This window comes from Octopus sinensis, linkage group LG11 (assembly GCF_006345805.1).
Source record: "Octopus sinensis linkage group LG11, ASM634580v1, whole genome shotgun sequence".
Classification (NCBI taxonomy): domain Eukaryota; kingdom Metazoa; phylum Mollusca; class Cephalopoda; order Octopoda; family Octopodidae; genus Octopus; species Octopus sinensis.
The window spans coordinates 73216606-73229830 of record NC_043007.1 but is presented as its reverse complement, the minus strand read 5'-3'; the positions used below and the strand labels follow the sequence as shown (position 1 = coordinate 73229830).

General features: G+C 35.9%; 1 protein-coding gene across 1 annotated transcript in view; it reads left to right on the top strand.

The window, feature by feature from the left end:
• LOC115217170 (lysocardiolipin acyltransferase 1) overlaps positions 1-10274 on the top strand; it is a 36081-nt gene extending 25807 nt beyond the window's left edge. The window contains exons 4-5 of the mRNA XM_029786795.2: positions 1855-2005; positions 9484-10274. Coding sequence (XP_029642655.1) covers positions 1855-2005; positions 9484-9971 — 639 coding nt within the window. The 3' untranslated portion in view covers positions 9972-10274. The remainder of the gene's footprint in view (positions 1-1854; positions 2006-9483) is intronic.
• The last annotated feature ends 2951 nt before the right edge of the window (positions 10275-13225 follow it).

Genomic DNA, 13225 nt, shown 5'->3' with positions numbered 1-13225 from the left:
CATAATAGCTAGACTAAATAGAAAAAATATTAAGTTAGCTAGAAATGGAATAAATAGTAACAACAATAATAATGATAATAATAATAATAACATTAATATAAACAATAATAATATCAATAATATGAATGATAATAATAAAAATGTGGAAAGTGAGGAAATTAGGAAAAAATTAGTAACAAACAACTCTAACTTACATAACAATATAATTATAGATAAGGGAAATAACACTAATGCTAGTAATAGCTCTAGTTATGAAAATAAAAACAGCTTGTTCCTAAATAATACTAATATCGGGAATCACCCCCCCCCCAAGTTGTAATTGTAGAATTAGATCAAAATGTCCGGTATCTGGTCATTGTCTGGTTTAAAATGTAATTTATAAATGTATCTTTATTTCAGATGTTCCATAGACCTAAAGAAACGTTTGAACAATCATTTTTCTTCTTTTAGACTTAAACATAAGGCGGGTTGCACAATGCTGTCTAGTAAAATTTGGGAACTGAAGGAAAAAAATATCGAATTTAACCTAAGATGGGATATAATAAAAAAGGCACAGCCTTATAAAAATAGTAGGGATGGATGTGAACTTTGTTCTATGGAGACATAGGAAATTTTGAAACATAGTAATAATACAAACTTATTGATTAACTGTTCTGAATAAGTCTTTGGGCCGATTTGTTTGACTAAAAACCTTCAAGGAAGTTCTCCAGCATGGCTGCAGTCAACTAACTGTAACAAGTGGTCATTATCAAAAGATTATATATATCTCATACTGCTATTAATTAAAATGAGAAAGACCTTTATATCTCATCTTTCAATAGCAAATCACAATAATAACACTGCCATGTTTCCTTCTCGGTGACAGTGTAAGGAAGTGTACCATTATCGTTTCGCACTTGCTTTTCCACAACATTTCAATATTTTATTAAACACTTTGCAATCTGGAACATTTTATGCGTATCATCCTTAAGTCATGAAACATGTAAAATCTACTTTCTGCTTTTCTCCTTGCTAATTACATCTTATGTTTTACTTTCCTTCTTTGAATTACTTGATAAAGTTCTCTGCTTATTCCTTTCTTTCAGTCTTTCTAGGCCACCCTCTTGAGTTTTGAGGCACCAGCTGCAATATTATTGCAGTTAGTCTAATTTTAAAATTTGATCCTGGTTTCCATGTTTTTGAGATGATAGACGGCTGCAAGTTTACTTTTTCTTGTGGTGAAGTTGTACTTAATCTTGTTTATAAGTAAACTCTCTTCACAGGTGTTCGTCCAGCCAGTGTTTATGATAGCTTTCGAGCTGGCTAGGTGTGATGTTATTGACTTTTTCATGTAATGTGACGGTGTTAAGATGCTTAAATGCCAAGTTGTCATAGTTATCTATTAAACAGATATAAGCGTTAAAAAAAAATTAAATTTTTTTCTTTTAATAGGTTTTTTTTGTTTAGAGTCAGGAATCAGGACCTGAAGAAAGTAAAGGATGGAGTGGAATGTTTTTGTAAGGGGCTGAAATTTTTCCCAGTTGTATTCTTGTAGTGATAGGTCTTATCTCTTCCAGTTACACTTGAATGACATCACACATATATTTTATTCAACACTATCTCATGTGACGTTAATTATTTACACACATTCATCTCAAAAGTGAATAGACTCCATCATTTTTGAAAAATTTATTTCTAGGAACAAGATAATGTCATTTGATGCATTTAGATATTTAAACTAGTGTTTAAAAGGCTTACCTTGTGCACAATACTTTAACAAGTTTGAAGCACCAGGCAGTGTCTGCACAGGTTAAGAAATATAAATCTGCTGTAGTTGATACTGAAATACTATTTTGAAGTTTGTTTTCTTTGCAGGTTCTTTTATTTCCCGAAGGAACAGATTTGACAGAACAAACTGTGAAGAAGAGTAATGACTATGCTGAAAAACACCATTTAGAAAAATATCAATATGTTTTACATCCAAAAACCACTGGATTTGTCTATATTGCTGAACACCTCCGTAAGGGTATGTGTATCTACATCATTTGAAACTTATATTTTTTTATCTGGGAGGGTCGTTGGGGTAGTGTATTCAGACATCTCTTCCTTAGGGTCCTATCAGAAATAAACCTCATTAGATTTTCCAGCTGGATTTCCAAGCATGACCAACTAAAGATTATGGATATTATCCAGCCATCTCAATCCAACCTTGGGTCTGCTGTTGGTTTACTCTACTTGAAGATTCCATATTTTGATTCTTTCCTACAACATTCTAATTACATGTCCATGGTACCAGAGCTAATGTGGAGAAGTAGCAGATCAATCTGAAGAAACTCTGCTGATCTTCAAGTTATGCACCCTGTTAAGTAATATTATTCTAGAGACTCTTTGGAACCCCATTTCGGCTGTTTATGTTTTCTCTTTTAATTTTAATATATCATTTGAAAAATTAAATATAAACTGTCCAATTGTACATTTAACTATTTGAGCTGAATTTTTTTTTTTTTTTTTAACACTTTAGTATTGAAACTGGCTATATCAGGCCCAAATATTTTACCTGTCTTATGCTTCGACTAGCCAGACCCAGCCTCTCACACTTATTCTGTCATTCTTAAAATAAACAATCACATCATCGAAATATCAAAGCTACAAGATAATAGATGATAAGTTCAAAATAATAAATAAATAAGCATTACATTCAACAGAATAATCTGAATACTAAAAAGTATTCAAAGAATTAAAAAGGTAGTTTTCAATCTGAAAGATTAGCTTTAATATCTTAATTTTATTTTTCACTTATTTTATTCATTTGACTCTGGCTATGCTAGGATACCACCTTTAAGAATTTTAGTCAGACTAATCAACGACCATCATCATCATTTAACATCAGTTTTCCATGGATAGTTTAACAGGAGCTGGCCTGCTAGAAAGCTGCCTGGGCTTCATTTGATTGTTTTGGCATGGTTTCTACAACTGGATGTTCTTCCTAATGCCAACCACTTTACAGGATGCTCTTTACATGGCACTGACTCAAGTGCTTGATATGTGATACTGGCACCGATGCTTTATATGTTGCACAAGCATAGGTGCTTTTATGTGGCACCAGCACAGATGCTTTTATGTGGCACCAGCACAGGTGCTCTTATGTGGAACTGGCACAGGTCCTCTTATGTGGCACTGACACAGGTGTTCTTACGTGACTCTGGCACAGGTACCCTAACATGGCACAGGCATGGGTGCTTTTTATGTGGAACCAGCACCGATGCTTTCCTATGTGATAACAGCGCAGGTGCTTTTTATGTGGCACCAGCGTCCATGAGCCCACTAGACAAAGACTGCTAGGCTGAGTGAGGGAGTGGTGGGGCATGGCTGTAAAGGACATGCTTGAATGTATGGATGACTACAATTTTACTTAGCTTGACTTCTCAAGCCCAACAAATTGCCAGAAATCTCACTCCCATAATATTTATTATCTTTTTAAGCTTGGCACTTATTCTGTCAGTCTCTTTTACTGAACTGATAAGTTACAGGGACGTAAACACACTAACACCAGTTGTCAAGTGGTGGTTGAGGACAAAGACACACAGTCATATATATGTATATGATGGGCTTCTTTCAGTTTCTGTGACTAAATCTACTCGCAAGTCTTTGGTCAGTCTGAAGCTATAACAGAAGACACTTGCCCAAAGTACCATGCAGTGGGGCTGACCCGGTATCATGTGGCTGGGAAACAAACTTCTTACCATGCCTGCACCATGATTAGCTTTAGTATTTTTCTTTTATCTTTTACATACTTTGGTCATTAGACTCTGGCCATGCTGTGGCGCCACCTTGAAAAGTTTTCGTCAGACAGATTGAACACAGTGCTTACCTTTTAGGTCTGGTTCTTATTCTGTCAGTCTCTTTTGCTGAACTGCTAGGTTATAGAGACGTAAACAAACCAACACCAGTTGGTTTGTCATGTAGTTGGGGTGGGAAACACAGACACTGTGACACACACACACACTTATGTTTATGAATTTGTGTTGCAAGATTCCTGATGTGAAACCATGTGTTGAAACATATATTGTATTTTGGGATGGTCATTTTTTTCCCCCAAATAAACACACAAACTATGTATTCATTCTTCACTCATTTTGACCTCTTCATTGACACTTTCTGTCTTTGTGTGTGCTCTTGCTCTGCTTATTCCATTCTGAGAATAGAATAAAGGAATGTTGGCCTGCTCGCCTAGCCAGCAGGGTGATGTCATTTCAAAGGTAAAACAATGCAAAGCGCATTGTGGCCAGTTGACCAGTGGTATATAACAATATCTGATTGTCTGGGTGATACCATGACACTGTGAATTTTTGGTTGGAACAACATTTTGAATGCCGTTGCCTCAGCAGTTAATCTGTTTTCTATTTTCTAAAATTGTCATGTCATTGTTAGAAACTTGTGATGACAACAAATAACAGATGTTGTCTGTGTCAAATGTTTATTAGATTAAAATATGGAATATTGATATTTAAATTTAGTCTTTTTCTGTAAAGTAGTCTTTTTCTCTGAAGTACAAAAAAAATTGCAATGTTAATTGAGTTTGTTCATATCCAGTGATCTTAAGATAGAAAACAAGGAGAATATGATATTGCAAACTATTTGTTTAATAGCTATTTAGAACTGAACCTTTTAAATTGGCTATATTCAGCCAAAATATTATAGTTGCTTTATGTTCAAACTGGTCACATTTGCCTCCTTACACCTACCCTACATTGTCATTCTAAAAATAAACTACCACGTCATCATACACTTGAAGCTACAAGATAATTCATGATTAATTCAAAACAATGTGAATAACTAAGCGTTACATTTAACAAAATAATCTGAATGCTAAAGGGTTAACATCTTCAGTTTATTTTAACATTATTGGTTTTAATGATCCTTGCATCATCATTATTTAACGTCAGTCTTCCATGCTGGCATGGGTTTCATGGTTTGACAGGAGCTAGAATGCCAGAGGGCTACAAGCTCCACTGTCTATTTTTGGCATGGTTTTATACGGTTGGATGCCTTTCCTAGCACCAACCACTTAATAGATACAACAAAATGTTATATATATATATATATATCCCTTTCGTTACTATATTTCTGACCAAAATACACCCCTCATGAGTTTCAATTTAATTCTAAAATAATCATGAATTTAGGCTTGTTTCATTAAATAACTGTAACTTTTTTACTTATCAACATTTTAATGTGATATTTGGAACATAATTAAAGGAAGGGTTCTTAATCAATTCTATTGCATAACTTTTGACTCAAAGTGACTTTAATTACAGGTAAATCCAGGTAAATTGAGCAAAAGGTAAAAATATTAAAATTTTAAATTGAGCAAAAGGTAAAAAATAAAAATTTTGTTTAAACATCACTATAGAAAATGAATCATCAGCTAATATTCAAATGGGTATACAACAAAATTTTGATAAAGAAGAATTGTGCACATCAGTTGAATTTAATGCACAACAGGTGTACCATAAAGGTGGAATAAACTGAAATATTGGAATCCACCGTAAGTTTGACCGAACTAAAGAAATCGGTCAAAAAATAATATACGGCCCTGGTTATGGTATGGAAGTGATAAATTCCAGACCACATCGTTCCCTAGGCCATGCTGACTAATATTATTTTCCCTGTATAAAAACTAAATCCACGCAGTACCCAGTAATTTGCTTCACAAATTTCCCAAACTTTGAACCCCGATTTTGGGTTTGTTTACAATCTGCGTAAGTTTGTTTCCACATTGATCGCTTCAAACTAGCATACTGAAAAAAATAAAAGTCTAATGGTTTCACTTCCTAAGAAAGGCTATAGATAAACTTTATCTCCTCAGGAAAATTGCTAATAAAAACATTTAAAAAGTTTTTTTACTTCATTCCGATGTAAAATCGTCTTCGCTGTCACCTTCGCCGCTTTGTTTCTTCGGAAGGCGCTGCTTTCATTTTCGGATAAAAAAATATTCATTATTTTGTACACCACGTGCTTTAGTACCTATTTCATTCTTTTTCTCGATATCTCCCTATTTTCCGTTGACAAAGCTTTAAATTCGGAATCAATGCTTGATAACATGAAACTCCTATCCATTTTCAAAGTTGAAGAAAAATCGATGCCGTAAAACATGTGGAAAAAAATCTCCCAAAATTCACTGAGTTGAGATATCACTTCAAGCAATGTCGGATACTATAACTTAACTATTTACAATGTGAAATCACATGCTTTAACGAATGTACCAACGAGATTTGGGTTCAAATTTACATTTAAATAACAATGGGTTCTAACGGCCGGGTATGGCCGGGTTGGTACTTTGAACCAAAAAATTGTTCGGCCGGCTACGGCCGGGTTAGTAACGAAAGGGATATATATATATATATATATATATATATATATATATATATACTCTTACTCTTTTACTTGTTTCAGTCAGTTGACTGTGGCCATGCTGGAGTACCGCCTTTAGTCGAGCAAATTGACCCCAGGACTTATTCTTTGTAAGCCCAGTACTTATTCTATCGGTCTCTTTTGCCGAACCGCTAAGTGACGGGGACATAAACACACCAGCATCGGTTAAGCAATGCTAGAGGGACAAACACAGACATACAAACATATACATACACATACATATATATATACATATATACTACAGGCTTCTTTCAGTTTCCGTCTACCAAATCCACTCACAAGGCTTTGGTTGGCCCGAGGCTATAGCAGAAGACACTTGCCCAAGATGCCACGCAGTGGGACTGAACCCGGAACCATGTGGTTGGTTAGCAAGCTACTTACCACACAGCCACTCCTGTGCCTATATATATAATATATATATATATATATATATATATATATATATATATATATATATATATATATATATATATATATATATATATATATATATATATTTCTTTACTACCCACAAGGGGCTAAACATAGAGGGGACAAACAAGGACAGACAAAGGGATTAAGTCGATTACATCGACCCAGTGCGAAACTGGTACTTTATTTATCGACCCCGAGAGGATGAAAGGCAAAGTCGACCTCGGCGGAATTTGAACTCAGAACGTAACGACAGACTAAATACGGCTACGCATTTCGCCCGGTGTGCTAACGATTCTGCCCCGCCGTGTTAACATGTACCTCCTTGCAACAATGTAAACTTTCATTTAATCAAAATATCCTTGCCTGAAGAGTAGCCTGTGGTATACACCTTGTTTGGATATTTACCTCTTCTGAAGTTTTGCTTACTATGGAACATGTAGCCTGGATCTTATCAACTCCATTCCATATACAGGGGTTGGACAAAATAATGGAAACACCTTGCATAATAGCATCATAATTTTGAAATATTTATAAAACTGTCAAAAGTTTATTTATTTTCTTATTAGTGTTGCTTAATATGCTTTGCTAAAATTGCTGTTTCTTTTCAGATATCATCACAAAAAGGTAATTAAAATTCATTAAAATGACAGATCTGTCGGGCTTTCAAAGCAGTCAAATTATTGGTGCTCGTATGGCAGGTGCTAGTATAACAAAAACAGCCGAAATGTTTGGTGTATCAAGAAGTACTGTCTTGAAAGTAATGACACAGCCTTTGAGAAAGAGGGAAAAACCTCCTTGTCGAAACAAAGCTCTGGAAGAAAACCAAAACTTTCAGATAGTTTGGACTCTTACGCAAATTGTTAGAAAGGATCACAAAAGTACAGCTCCCAAAATTACTGCAGAGCTTAATGGCCACCTCGAGAAGCCAGTTTCCACAAAAACTGTTTGCCGGGAGCTGCACAAAGCTGGATTTCACAGGAGGGTTGCAATCAGAAAACCACTACTTTCAAAAACAAATGTTGCAAAGTGTTTAGAGTGGAGTAAAAACTTAGAGAATTGGTCCCTAGAGCAGTGGAAGAATGTTATTTTCTCGGACAAGTCCTCATTCACCTTATTTCCGACCACCAGCCAAGTATACGTGTGGAGACAGCCAAAAGAAGCATTTGTCCCAGACTGTCTTCTCCCAACTGTTAAACATGAAGGAGGATTTGTGATGATCTGGGGGGCTGTATCTTGGAAATCTGCTAGCCCAATGGTTTCCCTTCATGACAGAATTAATAGTCAAGACTATTTAAGCATTTTACCCGATCAAATTCATCCTATGGTTGCAGAACTGTTTCCAGAGGGAAACGCAATCTTTCAGGATGATAATGCACCAATTCCCACAGCTAAAATTGTTACTGAATGGCACGAGGAACATTCTAGTGAAGTTGAACATCTTATCTGGCCACCACAGTCCCCAGATCTCAGTATTATTGAAGATTTATGGTGCATTTTAGAAAAACAAGTAAGGAGTTGCTATCATCCATCGTCATCACTACAAGAACTGGAGACTGTTTTAGCTGAAGAATGGACAAAAATTCCTTTGGAAACAATTCAAACTTTGTACGAGTCCACACCTTGTAGAATTCAAGCTGTAATTACTTCCAAAGATGGTCCTACCCCATATTAAAATAGATAGATTTGTTTGAAATTTTACGGTGTTTCTATTATTTTGTCCAACCCATGTATATAAGTGCATGTATGGTTAAGAAGTTTGCTTCTTAATCAAATAGTCTTAGGTTCAGTCCCACTGTGCAGCACCTTGGGATGGTATAACTCCAGGGTGACCAAAGTCTTGTCATTGGATTTTGTAAGCAGAAACTGAAAGAGGCCCAGTGTATATGTGGCTGCATGTTTTTACCACTGTGCTAACATTCCTGTGATGATTGTAAACATGCTTCAATATCATACAAACAATGTTCATTTTCAGTCTTCTAGAGCAAAACATGCCTAACTATGGAGAAATATGAACTTGTTTGGAAACGGGTGAAGGTTGGCAACAGGAAGGGCATCCATCTGACCCATGCAAACATGGAAAAGTGAAATGATGATAAATATTCACTACAGTTATGCAGTTTAATTATTAGTAGTATAGCATAGTCAAACAAGCTGGGTACAATTGTAAATTAAGGAGAAATACTGAAGAACTGATACAGATCGAAGGCTGTATGTTATTGAGTTTACTAATCTGCCTATTTTGAGTAAAACCACATCTAACAAAAGTTATTGTTTAAACCCAAGCCAGCTCTAATTGAGTAGGCCATTAATAAAAGATAGTCCAACTATGGCCATTCAATTTTTTAATATATCTAAAACATCCTTTTTTTAAAGGTAACAGGATGTGAAGTGAAGGAGATTTTGTAGCTATTTCTAGCATCATGAGCAGCTGCATAGAAGCTTCTTATTGGATTACTGTTGTTGCAGCTGTTTTATTTTTTTACATTTCTTTCTCATTTTCACACAAATGCAATTTCCTTCATTGGCAAAGCGATTAAAATATTTGTCTGCTTGAATAAAACAAGCATTGTTTTTATAAACACTATCCTCTGTGTACACTTAACAGATCATTCACCTCTTTTATTATTTTTTTTTTTTTTCATTTACTCTTTCTAGATAACCAAATGGAAGCTATTTGGGACCTTTCAATTGCTTATCCTATTAATATTCCTCAAGATGAAATTGATATCGTCATGGGAAATTTTCCAAAAGAAGTTCACTTTTATGTCCGTACATTTCCAAATGATAAACTCCCTCAAACACACGATGACCTCATACTCTGGTGTAAAGATGCATGGAGCACAAAAGAAAATCTGCTGAAACAATTTTATACAGAGAAATTTTTCTCAGCAGAATTAAAATCAAATCCAAGAGGCCCATATCGAGCACGAAGTGAGTTTTTGGTTCGCTCTATTTTATATGTGTTTTTGATAGGTTGGAGTATTTTGTTACTTTTTATGCTCTACTGTTTTTATTGTTCATCATTTGTTCGCTGGTACTGTCTGTTCATCAGTATCTTCTATACTGTGATAACTACATCATATTTTGGAGTGGACATTTTGCAAACAAAAATACTTGATTGGCACAAAGAAAAGAAATGCTAATTAGTTACACTGTCAATTTGATTAGATCAACACTGCTGCCTTTTTTTTTATCCTTGCATATTTTTCTTCATCTTTTTTTTTTTTTTTTAATAAATAGAAGATGAAGAAATATCATGCTTTCGTGACTGCTCTTATTTACCTTTGTATAAAATTTATCAATTCAAATGTTACAAAAGTTTACTTAGGAAGTATATTTATTCAAGAGACTTCATATTCTTTCCTTTGATCCAATAATATATACAATATGTTGTTTTATAGTAATAAAAAAATAAAGTCATTTATAAAATATAATTACTTAATTCATATTTGGATTTGTTTTGTTACTGATTCAAGTTTAAAATCTGTTTTCTTTTGCATTGTAAAACTCCTTAATTGTATTCCGTTTTGTTTTACTTTGTTTTGTTCCAAATGTTTATTGCTGTTGCTGAATTCTCTAATTTGTTGTTCTCCAACACCAATAACATAAAGATAAGCTGTTGTTGTATGGAGAGCAATGCTTCCCAGAACTCATACTACAATATAATATCTAGCCAACCTCCACTATCCCAACCAGATTGCAACTTCAAAATACCACTTGGATTCAAAATCAAAATCAAAATTCAAATCAAAATTGAGGCAAGTGAAAATCAAAATCGAAATCGATCAACATCAATGGAAATTGTAGCTGTGATACCAGTGCCAGTGGCACGTAAGAGAACTATCCGAACGTGGCCGTTACCAGCGCTGCCCCGACAGGCCTCTGTGCCGGTGGCACGTAAAAAGCATCATCCGATTGTGGCCGTTGCCAGCCTCGTCTGGCTCCCGTGCCGGTGGCACGTAAAAACCACCATCCGATCATGGCTGTTTGCCAGCCTCATCTGGCACCTGTGCAGGTGGCTCGTAAAAAGCACCCACTACACTCACAGAGTGGTTGGCGTTAGGAAGGGCATCCAGCTGTAGAAACACTGCCAGATCAGACTGGGCCTGGTGCAACCTTCTGGTTTCCCAGACCCCAGTTGAACCGTCCAACCCATGCTAGCATGGAAAACAGACGTTAAATGATGATGATGATGATGGTTATCATGTCTCTCTAAGGCAACAGTTTATAGAGCAAGCATAATATCTACAGATGATATCAAGCAGATTCATTGCAAACAACTTTAAGATTAGATTCAATCAACACATTCATTCATTCAAGGGATTGAGAATTCTAACATTTTATTGCAATATATCTAGAAATTAATGAATAGTAAAATTTAAAATGTTCCCTAAACCTGGAATAACAAAGATAGAGCAACTTCATACTCCCACAATGCAAGGTGTGACCTACATATATTTAATAAATATCTATCTCACATAATGACGTAGACTCTTGAAAAGAAGATACAAGATCCTATCTTTGTTCCAACTGGATTTCTTCCTAATCTAGAGTAGTTCTCTTAGCCATAAATTATTTAACTGTTCTTTTACTAGGATTATGTATTTATCTTGAATACACTTGAACAGTTGCAAATGGCAAGAAACACTAAAGAATGACAATAAATCATTAACTGTAGATCAAAATGAATAAATTCTACTCCAATGTATTGAGAACCAGTTCTTGCTTTTGTAAATCTAAACACACAAGCATCATCATCCTCTTTTAATGTCCACCTTCCGTTCTTGTATGGGTTGGAGTTTGACAAGATTCACCAGGCTGGGGGACTACATCAAACACCACTGTCTACTTTGACATAATTTCTATGGCTGAATGCCCTTTTTGATGCCAACCACATTTTTTACAGAGTGTACTGGGTATTTTTTAAGTGGCACCAGTATTAATGAGCTTGCCATGTATCTTGCAAGACTAAGCTCTTCAACTGAGCAGGGAGAGAGAGTGAGAAAGACAGCTATATGCTAGGTGATAGCGGTTAAAGTATGAGAGAAGGGTCTCGGATAGGTTTCTTGCCATAGAAAAGACACATGGCTTCTATCATTATGTAAGAGTGAGTGGGGTGGCTGGGGTAGAGGTGGAAAGAGAAAGTCAGCCATCCTTACTAACTACAAAACTTATAACTAACAACAACTGCAAAACCAGCACATATAAGCTGCAATAGATGCCTCTATTCATTATATAACCTGTAAGATCTCATTTTTTTTATTTTTTACAAACTAAACCAACTTTGTGAAATCTTCTTTTCTACCATATCTCAACCATTATTTGGAAAGGGGCCCTGGCATGGAAAAAGCCTCAACATTTTCTGCCAGTTTTGCATCTAACTTCATGTGACAGTGTGTGGCCTAGTGGTTGCGGTGTTGCTCTTTTGATCGTGGTTTCAATTCTCAAACTGGGTGGAGTGTTATGTTCTTGAGCAAAACACTTCATTTCACTCAGTCCAGTCTGCTCTAAATGAGTAAACCTACAACAGACTGAGGTCTCATTCTCAAGGGAAATGTTGGGACATCAGTCACTTATATGCCATGCAAACCAGGTTATCAGCTCTCTGAGTTGACAGTAATCACCAGGATACTTACTTTGCATCTAATTCTACACTACATATAGCAGGTAAATCTCCTCCCAAACTATCCCTTTTGACTCCACTAAGCAAACATATATACCAAGTGCAAAAGTCTCCTCTAGTCACTTTCCTTTGTTTTCCAGTTGGAGTATCTATGTATCTACTCTACAGCAAGACAATTATCTCCTCTATACCTTAAATGGCACTAAGCCACACACCCTCGATACTACTCTTCCACCTTCCCAGTTGAGAGATCCTTGTTTTGCAAGGTACTTGGTAATCCTGTTGGTGCTGGTGCTATTTAAAAATCCCCCAGTACACTCTCGGAGTGGTTGGTGTTTCAGAATGGCATCAAGCTGTAGAAACAATGCCAAAATGGATGATAGAACCAGGTGCAACTTCTGTCAAACCGTCCAACCCAACCCAGCGTGGAAACCATTAAATGATGGTGATGACATCCAACTTATTGTTTTGAATGCTGTACACCAGTCGTTCTCAGCCAGGGTCCATATAAGATTTTGGCAGGGCCCACACAACAAAATAGTAAATTGGGGATCTACAGTAGTATTTTAAGGGCCCCTGAATAAATTTTGATTTAGATGTATGTATTGTAAGAAACAAATGTTTCTTTCTCAAGTGTTTTACGCAGGAGTGGATGTGTGGTAAGTAGCTTGCTAACCAACCACATGGTTCCGGGTTCAGTCCCACTGCGTGGCATCTTGGGCAAGTGTCTTCTGCTATAGCCCCGGGCCGACCAAAGCCTTGTGAGTGGATTTG